This window comes from Bicyclus anynana, chromosome 23 (assembly GCF_947172395.1).
Source record: "Bicyclus anynana chromosome 23, ilBicAnyn1.1, whole genome shotgun sequence".
In the NCBI taxonomy this organism is placed as follows: Eukaryota; Metazoa; Arthropoda; class Insecta; order Lepidoptera; family Nymphalidae; genus Bicyclus; species Bicyclus anynana.
This window is the reverse complement of record NC_069105.1, coordinates 2321798-2338077: the sequence shown is the minus strand read 5'-3', so window position 1 is coordinate 2338077 and position 16280 is coordinate 2321798. Positions and strand designations below refer to the sequence as shown.

Here is a 16280-nt window from a genome sequence, read left to right as displayed (position 1 = left end):
TGGGCTATGGCCAGCACAGCACAAACGGCTAAAAAGATACCCAGGCCACCATAGAGCATAGACGAGACGAGACGACAAAATAGTAGAGGTGAGTCGTACTCGCTAAAACGCGCACTGAGTATTACGAGTACGAGTACGCCGAGAGACGCGCTCCAAAGACTAGCTCCACGAGTATTTAGAAGTACGAGCCATTAGGACCTATAGAATAGATACGTACTCCTAAATACTCAGTGGCCAGCGATTTTACATCATATTATCTGATACTAAGCGTACATTAATTTCAAACGAGTTCTACATAGTCATTTGGACTAGTGGTATTTACGCAAGGTACAATTAAATTGAATCCTGAGTTCGATCCCGGGTAACAGAAAATCATTTTTGTCTTTTTATTTTGTTTTTTCAATTGGTTTTTGGTTTTTATAATCCACAAAAAAAAGAAAAAAATTTGCAAACAAAAATATTTCAGTCATTAATTTCAAAATTTCAATTTAATTTTATTATTTAGTTATTTCTTTTAATATTACCTCATGATACTGTCGGGTTACATTAACTTGTTACTTTAGCGGATAAATAATCATACTAAAACAAATAAACATTATGATTTTAAAATAAGGATATTAAAATCAGGGACTCCAAATATTGGAGTATTAAGAGTATTAAGTGTATACTGCGTTAAAAAATCGGTCTTATGTTTGATAAAGTAAAGACAATTTTTCATCGGCAATGGGACGTCACTCACACATTCTTAAACGAACGCGTCCGGGAACGCGTCTCGCGATGTTTTGTCTGTTGGAGTATGAAGTGTTTATTGCGTTGAAAAACCGGTCTTATGTCTAGACAACAAAGTCTATTTTCTTTCGGCATTGATAGAAGTCTCTCACTCACACATTACTAATCGAACGCGTCTCTGAACACGTCCCGTATTGGTTGGACCGTTAGAGTATTTGCGAGTATTGGACTCGCACTCTGTTGACGTCTTGCGCTCCTCGGTACTCGGTACTTCTAAATACGCTTAATACGTGTATAAGTCCCTGCTCCGTACTCGTACGCCATACGTCTTCCAACAAACCTAGTGTTAAGACCTGCTCCAGTATATACGCCTCACCTCTACAAAATAGCCGCTGCTCGTGTGGCTCAGTCGTGCTCATTTGTGTTTTTCATTTTCTTACTGCTAATGCAGTTAGAAAAAAAAACCAAGGTGAGGAAATAATTTTATACATTGATTGATGATTATTAATTATTTATTTTAAATACTATGTTTCATAGAGAGACTCAGAATAATGATAGACTGTATCTCTGCACAGTGCACCACACCATCACCTTCAAAATGGCCGAAACAAGATACGATACTAGGGACTCCGGATTAGGTATAGGTAGCTACTCGGAACTTCCGAAGTTATACAAAACCGAATAAGTGTGAGTTGGACGTTGAACAAGATTATGAAATTATGATTTTATGGAGCTATTTAAGGGGTTTATAATACAGTATGTAAAAACTAAACATATTCTTTGGGCAGTGATGTTAAATAGGTAAGGTACTGTTAGGCGTTACGAGTTCATGAAAAATGAGGCGATCGAAAGAGGAAATTTCCACATCTCAATGTTAGTCGTGGTCAACAACGAACGATAATTAAACAAATAATACCTGAATATCTTCTACAATGTGTATTTGTGTGTTTAGAAAGTGTAAAAACTATATATAAATAAATAAAAGAATTAAAGACAAAATTAGGCATGATGTGTGTGCTCAGTTTTGTAGCTTATTATCACTTTTTGCTGTGATTTTGTAGGGACATAACCAATCTATAATATAAAATTATCATTGTCATTTGGTGTCATCATTCTGACCTTATGACACCATTTCTTTACTTTGTACCTATACTTCGTTAAGTTATCTTATCTTTTTATTACTTTATTATTGTTGTATATCATCTTTGCTTGTTAACTGTACAACAGGGTTCCCAACTTAGGGGTTTTCCCCCCAGATTTAGGGGGAAAATATGTGAAATGGGATTTTTTTAGGGGTCCGAAATTTTTAGGGGTATTTTCAGGGATTTTTTGACTCATTAATATTTTTAAATTGATGATAATTTTAATATTTATTTCTTGACCTAGCGACTTATAACGATATATAATACGTTATTCTACAACCACTCTGAGGCAACTGGCGGCAATTTTCATCGAATAAAAAAATTTGTTCAATTTATTCATTATCAACATGTATGATTTCAAAAAATCTGAATCTTCAGATAAAGACGTAATATTTAGTCTGTATTAAATATAGACTTTTAAAACATATTACAGCAGATTATTTCTAAATTATTATGAATTAATATTTTTAGGGGGACAACTCAATAATTAAGGCGATTTTAGGGGTTTTTGACACAAACTTTAGGGATAAATATTTTGGAGAGTTGGTAACACTGCTGTACAATAACTTGTTAGTATAGACAAGTTGATGCAAGTGAAAACTTAGATAATATTATATTATAAACATATAGATTGACAGTCTCCATATTACAAAATACAAGCGTAACTTGTGATTGGAATAGCCCTTGAATTGTGAAAATTAACTAGATCATTGCACTATTCATTCAATGTCATTTCTATTTCCAGATATTACTAAAAACTTCAGATGGAAAGCAAGATAAAAAAATTTACTTCAGTAGTTTCTGAGAGTATTTTCAAAATTCAGACAATGTGATGTCTCTAGAATTCCACTTTGCAATGTTGACTCAATCAGCTCTGCATGATCGAATCAGAAATGATGAATCGAAGGAGATCCGCAGAAGAACCAAAGTCACAGACATCAACAAATCGCAAAAGTGAAGTTGTAATGGGTGGGGCACATGATTCGAAGAGCCGGTGGACATTGGGGTCCCAAGGTGCTGGAATGGCGACCCCCCATCAGATGGACTGATGACATCAAGCAAATCACGGATTTGCTGGTTGCTTGTGGCTCAGGAACATGATGTTTGGAAGTCCCTAGAAAAGTCCTGCAGTAGATGTCCATTGGATGACAAGCCAGCTAGAGATGCAAGCCAAATAGAGGATTTCATCAGAGATATGCTAATGAGAAGAAATAATATGATCAGGTGAGAATACATCATCACTATCAGCCTATTAAACATACCACTACAGGGCCAGGCCTCTCACATTATAGGAGAGGGGAAATTTAATTTAATTTGGCCAATTGGAAGGCTGGCAGCTAATTACCAACTACAACAAACAATGACACAGTATTTTTATTATTTATTTTTTTTTTGTTTATTTTTTTTTTTATTCTTTACAAGTTAGCCCTTGACTACAATCACACCTAATGGTAAGTGATGATGCAGTCTAAGATGGCAGCTGGCTAACTTGTTAGGAGGAGGATGAAAATCCACACCCCTTACTGTTTCTACACGACATCATACCAGAACGCTAAATCGCTTGGCGGTACATCTTTGTCGGTAGGGTGGTAACTAGCCACGGCCGAAGCCTCCCACCAGCCAGACCTGGACCAATTAAGAAAACCTCAATCGACCCAGCCGGGGATCGAACCTAGGACCTCCGTCTTGTAAATCCGCCGCGCATACCACTGCGCCACGAAGGCCGTCAAAAGCCGACACCCTGTGGTTTTAACTCTTATAGTTCTTGTTCCCATGAGATTATGGCGATAGAATATTATACTCACAAATAACATCACTTTCTAGTGGTAAAAGAATTTTCAAAATTGCTTTAGCAGATCCAGAGATTACCCCCTACAACACCACAAATACCACTTCATAACAAAACATACTACAAATTTTTATATTCGTCGTTATCATTCCATATTCGGCTCACTGCTGAGCTCGAGTCTCCTCTCAGAATGAGAGGGGTTAGGATAATAGTCCACCACGCTGGCCCAATGCGAATTGGCAGACTTCACAGACGCAGAGAATTAAGAAAATTCTCTGGTATGCAGGTTTCCTCACATTGTTTTTCCTCCATCTTTTGAGACACGTGACATTTAATTTTTTAAAATGCACACAACTGTAAAGTTGGTGGTGCATGCCCCGGACCGAAATCAAACCTACACCCCCTGGAATCAGAGGCAGAGGTCATATCCACTGAGCTATCACAGCTCCTTATAATAATTATAATTATTATATTGAAATAATTTAATATTATTTGTTTTAGGTCTGTTGAGCATCCTACAAAATGATGTATGAAGTTATTTCTACAGTGGACACCAAATTGGAAACATTGATTAATTGCTACTTGGTTCTTCACTGTCAATAACATTCAAGTGGATTTGAATTTTGGGCCTTTTGAAATATATCTTCATGCTCAGTGCCAAACAAGAATATTTGCTTTATTACAAACTAGTGACCTGCCCTGGCTTTGCACGGGTCCAATTTAGATATTATGATTAGTCTATTCTATTGGATATCCTTATGGCACACCGCACCTGCCAAGCATGATGAAACTGAATGCCTGGCATCCACTGTGCATACACTTTTTTTAAATCACTGATATTTTTTCAGTTCTCTAATATGTATGTACATATTATACATATAAACCTTCCTCTTCAATCACTCTAGCTGAAAACTGCATTAAAATCCCTTTTTTATTATTTTTTTAAAAGAATACTTGCCATATCTTTTAAATATGACTAATATTCTCATTCCCATCCAACTAGTCGGGAAATAGACCAACCGGGCAAGGACTGAACCACCACCCCTCGGTGATGAGTCCAACCACTCTTACCATTGAGCTATTGAATAGTTTAAAACATCTCAGAAGTGATTTTATACAGTGTAATGATGTGTAAAATTACTACAGACACATAATTCAAAAGCCAGAAATAGGCACTAATAACAATTTTTGGATTTCATTATGAAATTATGGTTTCCCACATGATTGGTACAAATTAAATGTTTTCTTATGTTGGTTTGGGCCTTCCTTGTGTCATCCATACGCTATGTAAAATTTCGAATTTGTTGCCAAAAGAAAAGTCTCGCTTCTACATTTAATAAATTCATTGCAAATAAAACAGAATTAATAAACATCTTATTTACTCTGTCTTGATGCTGTTTAAAAAATTTGTAATGAACTCGTACATCTAAAAGAAATGTATTCAATAATCATCAATAATCATGGCCGTCTTTCGAACACACAAAGTTATTAAAGTTTTTTTTCCGCTTTAGTGACATGTTTTTGTGGCTAATTGGCCCTTTCGTTGAAATAATATGAGGTATCATCGTAGAAAGCGTCGGTTATTTTTATTCAAATGTGGAAATTTAAAAAAGAGCAGAGCAAGTAGTTGCTTGCTTTGATAAGCAAGTGTCTACTTGCTCTGCTGGATACAATATTTTAAAAACTCTTTCATGAGGCCCACGTACTGTGCTCCATCGTTCACTGGAATTTCTAATTATCTCATATTTGTTAGATAAATTCATGGCATTTATTTTGTAAATACGATTTCCGTCATATGCCTGCCGCTGCTACGAGTTACATAAGTGGTCGTGGAGGTATGTCAATTTTCTCGAGATGCCAGTGTGGTATCTTTGTTGTTAGGCTGTCTTCCTGTTTTTCTGGCGAAGGTTAAGCTAAAAAGTTGATACACTTTTTAGTTTTGAGAATTGGAACATGATGGTTTATTAGTTGTAGAAACTGAAATTTATTTTCATGGTCGAGAGCCAGGTATGCTGTGGTAAGTTGAGAATGATCCCGACAGCCACAGAAAACACATCTTTTTCAATTTCCTTTCTTTGTTAGAAAGGAGTACCTATATATTTTTTTCTATTTGTTGATCTGCTTGTTCGCAATTAAGAAAATGGTATGCAGGCTGCATACCATTTTCTTAATCATCTTCATGCCTTATTCTAAAAGCTCTTTTTGTAATCTAGGATTCCAATATATCAGCATATTATTGTGGTAGCATCTTTCTGATTTTTACAATTAAACCTTCATGCCATACTTTGTTGAATGCGTTCTCAATATCAAGAAAAACCGTAGAGCACACTTTTTTCTCCTCAAATGTTTTTTCTATGATATTGACAATTCTATGCACTTGATCAATCGTCGAGTGTATCTCTCTAAAACCGAATCTTAATTTTACCTGCCCTTTTTTGTACATTTGGTATATGGAACGAAACTAACTCTAGCACTGAAGGGTTAGACAATTCCCCCCTAATCAGGCGGAAGAATTAATACGCTAGAGCTACACTAGGTAATATAATGTAATTTCGTTTTTCCTCTTCGCTTAACGTGAGTAATCTGGTCTCTCCTTATTAACTTGACTGTTGTCATTTAGGATAATTCCGAACACTTCAGAGAGTCGAAGTAAAACGAAACCATACTAAACTACGAATACTATTTATTGCCTAATCAATCTTCTTTTCTTATAATCATCGTAGATATATTTTCAAAATATGCCGCATCCATCTTAGATCATCATCACTTACAATCAGGTGAGATTGCTGTCAAGGGCTAACTTGTAAAGAAAGAAAAAAAAATAGGCAATGATACTCTTTCTCTGTCGAAGCTCCATTATTGACGTTTTTCTTGTAGCATGGTACATTCTTCTGGTTCTCCTTTTCAAAATTGTCATCTGCTAAATCTCTAAAATTTTTCACTCCTTTTTTTAAAGAACAAACATTTTTACTTACGTTTCATTTTTAATGAAACGTAGGTAAAAATGACAATAGAATAAAAGCTTTCAAAAGCTGTTATTCTATTGAGAGACGTAGATTCGGGCTTATGAAGCGAAATTTCAGGGTGTCTCCTTTTAAATCCATAGAACCAGTTTCCTTTTTCTGCCATTTAGGATGTTTTGTCAAAATTATGCTTCAATTGATTTCCTTTTGCAAATTTAAATGCTATTATTCGCACCATCTCTATTGTTTAACCATAAAATACTTTGCTGCTCTTAATGATATGTTGTTCTAATTTCTTTTCTCGTGCATCAGTAAATATAGCTTTTCTTCCAGTTTTTGGTTGATTTATAATTTCGATCTTGAGATTTGTGTAGTATTTTTGGGATAAAATAAGTAATAGCTGCCTTTCCTACTGACAGTTTTTTGTTCCTTACATCGTGAACGGCTTTTTTAAATCTTCTAATTTGTATTTGTTCTCAGTCTTCCTCTGGTAATGTCAGAGCATCTGAAATAGATTTAATAAGTAAGTAGGGGGAGGGGAGGCACTTTGATACACAAAAATTCAATCTCTTTTTTAAAGATCGTAAAGTATTATATTTTTAATTTTTATTTTGATGTGTGCATTAGCTGATATATTAGTTTATATTTTGACTACGAAAAAACTGCAAAAACTCGTGAGGAATTGAGATAAACTGATTTTAATAAAAAAATCATTTTTGTATCATTTTGCCCCACCTATGGGGCACTTTGATACATGGGATGAGGCAGTTTGATGCGTATTTTAGATTCATGTGAAATGCAAGTTTATACTGACTAAAAACCCAATATAAACTGTATTATTACATAAAATTAAGAAATGAAAACCATTTTAATGATTGACATCGCAAAATACACTTTATTAAATGTACACAATGTCATAATCAGTCTATTATGTTATTTATGGAAAATAATTATAAAAACAGTATTGTCATCATAGATCAAGTAAATTTTTTTGTTATTTTCTTAATTATCTAATTAGTTATATACATAATAAGTACTTTAACATCGAATATTGTTACTGAAATATTAGGTAGGTACATAATTGAACCTCCTATTAAAATGAACAATGTTTTTCTTAAAAATTTTAAACAAACATCAGAAATTTAACAAAAATAATCATATAAACATCGTCCTCGAGCCGCCAGCATCCAGCGGCTCCCTAGAACCCGCTTGATATCCTCCACCACCTAGTGGAGGGTCGACCAACATTTCGCTTTTGGGTGTGGGTCGCTGGTTTCTGGACCTATGCGATGTCGTAGAGTTGCAGTTTTGATGACATTTTTCGGCCACTTTGCGTATATATAAAGTCTTCGACAATACTTCACGTATTGCGTCTTTAATATTTGCTTCATTGATATATTTTCTATCAGTTTTGGGTTTACGCACCAGTAGCGTAGCGTGCCATATAGGGCCCTGTATCAAATTTGTTGGGGGGCCCAAAATTAAATGTTTCTCAAATTCTCCCAAAAGAAAATAGCTCGCTTAAAATAAATATGACAGTGACTTAATATGAATGGTGTTTTCAACTTTCGGGTGCACGTTTAACTCGGGAAAAAACGAGTTTTTAAAAAGCCCAATTATTCCCGGATTAAACTTTTGCAAATTTCAAAATATCTTAGATTGAACACACTGATTTGAATTTTTTTGTCGTGATCGTTTTACCTCCAGTGATGATTATGTACACCTTTCCCCTACAGGTAAAGTAGAGGGGAATACTGTGACACTGTAAATGACTTTTTTTTTCCTGTTGAGTAAATGCCGTTTAGCTCCCTGTGGAACAACTACGACCATTCGGGAGGGCATGTCATCGTCAGGATCGTAAAGGACGATTTTGGGACGTCTCTGCTTGGAGTTAGCGTTAAGGTTGGGAGTATATGGATGGCAGCTCTGTTAAAATGGTTTTGAGAAAGCTGTTTCATGTAACTAACTACTGAAGGTAGATCTAAGTCTCTATGAAGGTCGTTATTACGTACAAACCACGGTGCGCCCATGATTTGCCGTAGGAATCGATTTTGCAGAGTTTGAAGCGGCTTAAGGGCATAAACTGCGTTACGCGTGTGTACGCACGTGAGCACGTCGCGGGCCACGCTTCTGGTGCACGCACGTGAGCACGTTCGCGTGCTTATGCGCGGGCATCGGCGCGTGCATCCGCGTCGCAGTTTTCTCAGTACAATTTTGACGTTGGAGGTGTACAGTCGAGTAATTATGGATAAATTAATGTTGTATTATTTATCAAGACGACGGCGACGACGAATTGCCAAAAAAAGACGCCAGCCAGTAAGCCCGTACGTTGAATCTAGGTTACTGTGCGGGGAATTCGTGGTGAAGTTTGGTATATTAAGAGAAAATGAAAGGTTTTTTTTCAAATATTTTAAAGTTTCATTACAAGTCTATGATGAATTATATTCAAAACTGGAGCCCTATTTGAAGACTAACAATCTACGATTGAAATCTACGTCAATCGTATCACCAATGGAACGATTTGCAATGACATTGCGGTAAGTAAAGACATTTCGATATTAATAATCATCTTTATTCATGTAAAAAACAGTCATTATTTAACAAAAGTTTAGAACACTCATATTTTTTTGCCAATTTATGTAAGTCACATTACTGTTTAGCCACATCAAGCAAGAAAGAAGAAGAAGTTCTTATTGTTTCGGCAGTGACACCTGAATATGGCTTAAAATGTTTTTCTTGATGTGGTTCACTCTGTTCTTAGGACCGAAACACATAACCGCACACTTATTAATCATCATATTAATCACAGTTTCTTACATTTATTAATTATATTTTGTTATTTCTAAATTACACAGTTTTATCGTTTTCGTTTTTTGTTTTATCTATACCTACTTATTCACTAATTTTTTTATATACTTAATCACAACAGTCATCACAGTGTCTTGCATAAACGCTACGTTACAATTAGTTTTTGATTAATCATTTGAAATACACTAATAAAATCACAGGTTCAAGTTTAAAATAAAAAAACACAATAACAGTTAAAACAGTACAATAAGTCTAAATGTCTTAATTATATTAATATACCTACCTTACAAAGTATTAATTATAATGACGCATATTGATTGCAAGTTTTTACATATGAATATTTCCCTTATTAATTATTCCCTTCTATTACTAGATCGGGTACTAATATTATTTTAAATTCTTATTTATCATCACAATCATAATCACAGTTTACTACATAAAAGATTAAATTTAAGAAGAGGACATATGAAGGAGCAATGTTATGAGTAGGTTCAAAAAAAAGGTCCATTAAGTAAAAAAGGGGTCTATTGATACACTTTTTTATTTGACCCCAAAATAGGGTTTAAGATAAAAGTGTCCGAATCGACCCCGTTTCTTTCCTTATGAACATTACACCTCAAGGCTTGTAAACTTTTGGCGAATGCCCTTGCATATCATAATAATTGCACGTGAGACCAGAAAAATATAAATATAAAATTGCGCTTTTTACTAACTTAAATAGTTCTTCATGTTCTTCTCTTTCTTTTGTTCTTAATAATTAAACAGTCTTAATCAAATCTTCAAAGTCTTTCTTGTTACCTATTTATTCATTGTTCGTATCTGATCTTACATTTAAGGATTCTAAATCATTCGTTGCCGTATTTTGCGTTAATGAAAGGTCATCAATGGTAATAATCATTTCTTTTTCTATATCAATCAAAGCTTCTAATACTTTCGTACGAAATAATAATTTTTTAAAGGAACTCAATTTTTTTACAGTTGGTAATAATGACTTAAAAAAATTCAAGTCTTCGTCCATATTATCTGCAGTGTTATTCTTCACGCAATTTAACAACTCTAATTCGAAATCAGTTGGCGATTCGCACTTACGTTTCTTGGAAGATCGTGTTTCTTTGGTAACGCTGGAGCTGGTGCTAGGTATATTAATCAAATCTTCTTCAATAATCGTATTATTTTGTGAAGTTCTCGGTGACGCGTTTTGCTCTACTGACTGATTAAAATTGTCTGCCGATTCTTCTCCTTGAGTATTCGAGTTTGAATCTAAAAATGACAGCATGTCATAGTAAATGTATGTTTTATTTGCCCTGGAACCGGAGCCTGATTTAAGTTTTTTTTTAGTAGACCTCACTCTTATATAAGTGTCTCTTGCAGTTTTCCATCTTTGCTGCAGCTTTTTCACTGAAACAATAACACAGGTATTTTATTTTATTACAGATATTTAGTCAGTGGACATACCTTCGTCGATATTCATCTGGCGTATCATACAGGACTAACCACGGTCAGAAAAATAGTAACAGAAGTTTGTCAAATTATAATTGAAAGGTTAAAGGAAGAATGTATACCAAAATTTTCCCGTGCGCTATGGGAAGAGACTGAAAAAGGTTTTTTAACGCAAGCCCAGTTTCCTAACTGCATAGGTGCAATAGACGGAAAACATATACGCATTATAAGACCTCCACATAGTGGTTCCCTCTATTACAACTATAAGCATTACTATTCTATTGTACTGCTTGCAATGTGTAACGCCAACTATGAGTTTACCTATATAAACGTGGGAGTGCAGGGTAAAGAATCTGACTCCGCAATTTTCACACAAAGCCGATTGTACGAACAAATCAACAATGACTTAATAGATATTCCTCCTGCCAAAGCATTGCCCGTAATACACAATGATAAACCAACAAACATTGCTGCAACCGCAGCTTTGCCCTATATTATTGTAGGAGATGAAGCATTTGGGTTATCTAGCCATGTCATGCGGCCATATGCTCGAGCTCTCGATTTAAACTACAAAAAAAAAATATTCAATTATAGGTTAACGAGAGCGCGACGTTATATTGAGTGTACATTTTACAGAGCGCAAAGAATAGTTTACCTAACCTACGTTATTATAAAATAAATAAAGAGTGTAGGTACTTACCTTGTATGTTTTTTTCTGCTTCACTCCAGTCATCATAATTTTCAAACAGTACTTTACAAATGTCTAGCCATGCTTTTGATTTAGCGTCCCGGTCTTTAAATATTTCGCTTGATTGGTCCCATATGGCAGGACGACACTGAACTTCAACAATTACCCTTTCTGTATCAAAATTTGTCATTTTTTGTTATGGGCCGGGCACGCGCGTGCGGTCGGTTCGAGATAGCGCTGTCAACTGAACAAGCACGCGCGTGCACCCGCTAGCGGGCTTCGCGCGTGGACCCGTCCAACGTGATGCGTGATCACGTCGCGTGCATGCGTGCCCCATTGCACGGAAGTATCACGCGACGGGCTCACGAGCGTGTGCACGCGCATGGGCACGCGCGGGTCGTTTTTGTATGGACACGCGAGAGGCACGCTTAACGCAGTTTATGGCCTAAGGGTCGCTTTGGGACGGTGGGCGAACACTACACTAGCGTATGTTAGGATCGGTCGGATAGTAGTTTTATAAAGCGTTAGCTTTGAGCGGAGGGACAATTTACTTTTAACGTTAATCATCGAGTAGAGGCGGTGCATTACGTATGCAGCCTTTTTTCTAGCTTTCCTAATGTGCATGGAGAAGCTCATGCGGTTATCAAAGGTCACGCCTAGGTATTTGGCAGTACGTTGCCAGGGGATGGGAGTTCCGTAGTGTGAGACTTTTTTGAGTCCGGGTTTGTTCCGGCGAATCGGTTTGCCAGTGAAGAGCACAACTGCGCTTTTCTCTGGGTTTCAGTGACTCAAAACGTGCCATCTTGTAGGCACCCAAAGCTAACAGTTCATCATCCTGAATTTGCTCATCTATCTGCTTTTGTGACAACTCATATTTTATAGTTAAGGTTTGGAATGAACATTCCATTTGTTGAATTTGAAGATTAAGGTTTAGAATTTCTTTTTCATGCCTGTCTTTAGAAGCTTGAAGTTCAGCAGAATATGTTTTTAATTTGTTTAATAGTATCGACGGTTCCTTTCTCAAATGAAGGTTTTTAGTTTGTGTTGTTAAAAAATAACAAATTATAAATTGAGCCGCTGATTTAACGACATGACAGTTTGACATCTCGCCACGATATGGTACAATATCTTTTTTTTTTTTGTTAAACCTTATTTGCCTAAAACACAAAAACAAACAAGTAAAGATTTAAAACTAAACAATAATATAGAAAATATTGAGATTTTAAAATTTTGAGATTTAAAAATTAACATAAAAAGAAGACTAATAAGTTTAGCCTGATTATAATAATAGATTCATAAATAGCTTACCAATTCGTTCGTGTGTATTGACTGAAAGTTCAGGAGGAAGTCTCCTGAAAATCTTGCCCAAAAGTTGAACGATGTTCTTTATTTTCAAATTATATTCAGAATTTGGACAAAAGATTATTTTAAGAATAAACATTTTTAAAAATCATGTCATTTCAACGTCCTAAAACAAACCTGTCCTAAAACTGGATGAACAACTTCTTGCCACGTCTTTATTTTCGCATCTTTATTCTTGTATAGATTGTGGCGAAGATTCCAAAGACATGGTTTAAGTCGTACTTCTAGAATTACACTTTCAGTTTGATAAACGGCGGAGGCGGACGGTCACGCGGAGCGGACGTTATGTACAAACATAACGTCCGCTCCGCGTGACCGTCCGCCTAGCACTGAATAATTACATAAGCGTCTGCGCGCGGAGATGTGCGACGCGGAGGTAACTCGCTCGCACGCGGAGCTTTCTGCGGCACGGCTACCTCCGCGTCGCACTACAAAACGTAGCGTCGTCTGTTAGTAGATTTTACCGTCCAACGAGGACATCCGCTTAGGTCGTCCGCGACACTGAATCGGCCCTTAGTTTCGCCATGTGTGGAGGGTTTGGTTATAGTCACTAGGTTTTTGCCTCCTGTTGTTAAGCAAATATGCGTAATCAGTTACGTAAATATTTAACAGCCCTTTTATACAAATCTGCTGCTATTCCTGTGTTCCTAAAAATTTCAAGGGTCATTCCTGTCTAAATAATCACTCTCAACATATTGTCTTACTAATACGCACCATTATTAATAGAAGTGCATTGGTTTCTTACCTGGAACTTTTCTGCATAACATTGATGAAACATCGATACAAATGTAAAATGTCCTGAAAAATCGCAAAAAAACTTTACATTCGTTCGAATCAGAAATTTTAATTTTCTGTAAGTCTAAGGAAGTAGGGTTGTGTAGTAGAAGTCGTAATTCGGAGTCTGTCTCTTGGGCTATAGCAAGTTGTTTCAAATTTATGTCGTTAGAAATTGTTTCTATTCTCGACAGTGCATCAGCTATGATATTGTCGTCTCCGGATGTGTCTTACGTCAGTCGTAAATTGAGAAACGAAATCTAAGTACCGGAATTGACGTGGCAAACAGTTTTCCGATGCCTTGCGAAAAGCGGCGACAGTTGGTTTGTGATGTGACAATCATGAAGCGAAAGTATATGACAGCTTCGTAAATTGCTACTATTGTCCGTACCGTCTTTTTTCGGTACGAGAGGCAGCGGAGCAGCCCACAGACTATCAGATCTACGTGCGATTCCGGCTCTAACCATGACTTCGAACTCGCGTTTAGCGCGAAGCAAGCGGTCCGGTGCTAAACTGCTTGGTCAGGTGTATACGGGAGGACCGGGCGTAGTACGAATATAGTTAAGTGTATATGAGTGAATATGTTTCACCTCTCGTATTGTAGGCTCGCCAGAGGGTCGCGTGACCTCGGGATACCGTTTTAATTTCGCAAACAGGGTGGTTGACGGGCCGTGCATTTACAATCAAAGACGTATGCTTATCAACTAAACAGCCGTTTCTTACATCTATTAGTAAATTATAAAAAATCGACTCCTATAATAGGTTTGCTTACGTCGTCGGCTATCACGAAACGCCAGTGAAAATCTCGAAGCAACCTTTAATTAAGCATTAAACTAATCGTACCGTACGTATTTATTTCGGTACCATTAGCAGCAAACAGTTTATAATCACATTTCTTAACTAACGACCTATTATTTATTATACCTTATTCTAGCGGATAAACACATAAAAGAGCACCAGTGTCTATTAAAAATTGAGCCTTAGTGTTTTTATCAGTAACAATAACGCGTGAAACGGGACAGCCATTGTCAGTCGCATTTATTGACTGCCCGTTTCCCGTAACACTATTACGCGAGAAATAACACGGTTCGCGGCACTTAGTAGCTTTTTTTTCGAAACTTTTTTGGTACCAACACAGTGTATCAGCTGCAGGGTTGCAGGCGGCGCTTTGGGAACGGTGACGCCAGCCGTGTCGCTCGTTCGGCCGAGAAAGGGCACGCGATAGATGCGCGTGCGGAGGTAACGACATGGCAGCCACTTGACGCATCAACTCGTCGATAGCTCGCTTGTGTTCGCATACCTCATTGTTTGGGGTAGGTGCGGCCAACTCGTGCACCGGCTGTGTTTCGATGACGTCACTTACGGTGTCCGCTAGCTTTGCTAGTTCCTCTAACGTGCTCCTTTGTTGCGAAGCGAGGATCACCTGAATGGTAGTCGGTAGGCGACTCGACCACAGTGAGTGGACAAAGGCGTCGGAAGATTGGGGCCGGAGAGATTTTGTAGATGTCTCAAAAATTGAGACGGCTTACGATCTCCGATGTCTTCGTGAGTTAGGAGTTGACGAACCTTTTGCTCTTGACTGACAGATAAACGAGCATTTAACTCCGCCTTCACTTTTTCCTATTTTTCAGCAAACGGCGGGTGGGTTTCAAAAAATGTCCCTTTATTTCGGTTATATATTTAATGTCTAAGTTCGCGATAACATAATTGTATTTGTTCGCGTCGACGGTTATGTATGCGATGTATTTATGACGTTGAAATGAAAGTCTGATGAAACCTGCAAGGCCTTTAAGGTGTCGCAGGAATTGCGACGGCTTCCTTCCACCGAGTTCTTCGTGCATTAACAGTTGTTTTATTTTTTTTCGTTCGACGCGCTCAACCTTCTGATCAATTCACTCTTCAGTTTGTCGTACCTGTGGATTGCAAATGATATCCTTCATTTCTTTTGAGTGCTGGTTATCTAGATGTCCTATGGCTAATTACCTATTACATAATTAAGTTTGGTTGCATCGTTCGTTATCCCAGAAATGGCAAACTGGCCTTCCACCTGCGCAAACCAAATCTCGGGTTCTTCTGGCCAAAATGGCGGCACCCGTAGTCGTACCTTAAAAATCTCGATCTCGGTCGGATTTATCGATACATTTTGCTGGCCATCACTAGTGGTGGACGAGCGCGATGTCGACGCGTCTTGTGCGTCCTTATATACGTCCTTTTGCATTGTTCTATTTTCAGAGGGTCACCAGTAAAACTTGAAAACTGTATTTTGGAATATTTCCTATTCTCTCAAGGGATTATCAGTAAGTCTTCAGATTTATTAGTCTTCCAATTGTGATGAACCATTTTGTAATGATCACTCCACAATGAAAAAGTCTCCTCACTTTTATCAGACTTGTCGATTAAATTTTGTTTTATTTTTAGTTTCAGTTGTTTGTGCTCCGTGGAAGTATTCTTAGCCTTGCCCAGAGTAGCCTGAATAATTTTTATAGCTTTTAAAATTAAGTTAAAATAAACTTCAGCAATAGGATACTTACTGCGTGCCTTGCTATCTTATCCCAGTCACACAGGGCAGCTCTCAGAAAAGCTGA

General features: G+C 37.0%; 3 protein-coding genes across 3 annotated transcripts in view; 2 read left to right on the top strand and 1 right to left on the bottom strand.

The window, feature by feature from the left end:
• The first annotated feature begins 87 nt into the window (after positions 1 to 87).
• Positions 88 to 11572, top strand: LOC128199404 (uncharacterized). Its single transcript, XM_052888725.1, has 4 exons — positions 88 to 1198; positions 2617 to 3095; positions 4162 to 9160; positions 10866 to 11572. The coding sequence occupies exons 3-4, from the start codon at positions 8787 to 8789 to the stop codon at positions 11548 to 11550; spliced, it is 1059 nt and encodes a 352-aa protein (XP_052744685.1). The 5' UTR covers positions 88 to 1198; positions 2617 to 3095; positions 4162 to 8786; the 3' UTR covers positions 11551 to 11572.
• On the bottom strand, positions 9258 to 11749 carry LOC128199410 (uncharacterized). Its single transcript, XM_052888733.1, has 2 exons — positions 11572 to 11749; positions 9258 to 10829 (listed from the first exon to the last, which is right to left on the bottom strand). Exons 1-2 carry the CDS (start codon positions 11747 to 11749, stop codon positions 10234 to 10236), a joined length of 774 nt encoding a protein of 257 aa, XP_052744693.1. The 3' UTR covers positions 9258 to 10233.
• Positions 11750 to 13257: 1508 nt separating this feature from the next.
• The window catches only part of LOC128199405 (uncharacterized), a 58082-nt gene continuing 55059 nt past the window's right edge, over positions 13258 to 16280 (top strand). Inside the window, exon 1 of the mRNA XM_052888728.1 lies at positions 13258 to 13297. The gene's annotated coding sequence lies outside the window, so the exon portion shown is untranslated. The remainder of the gene's footprint in view (positions 13298 to 16280) is intronic.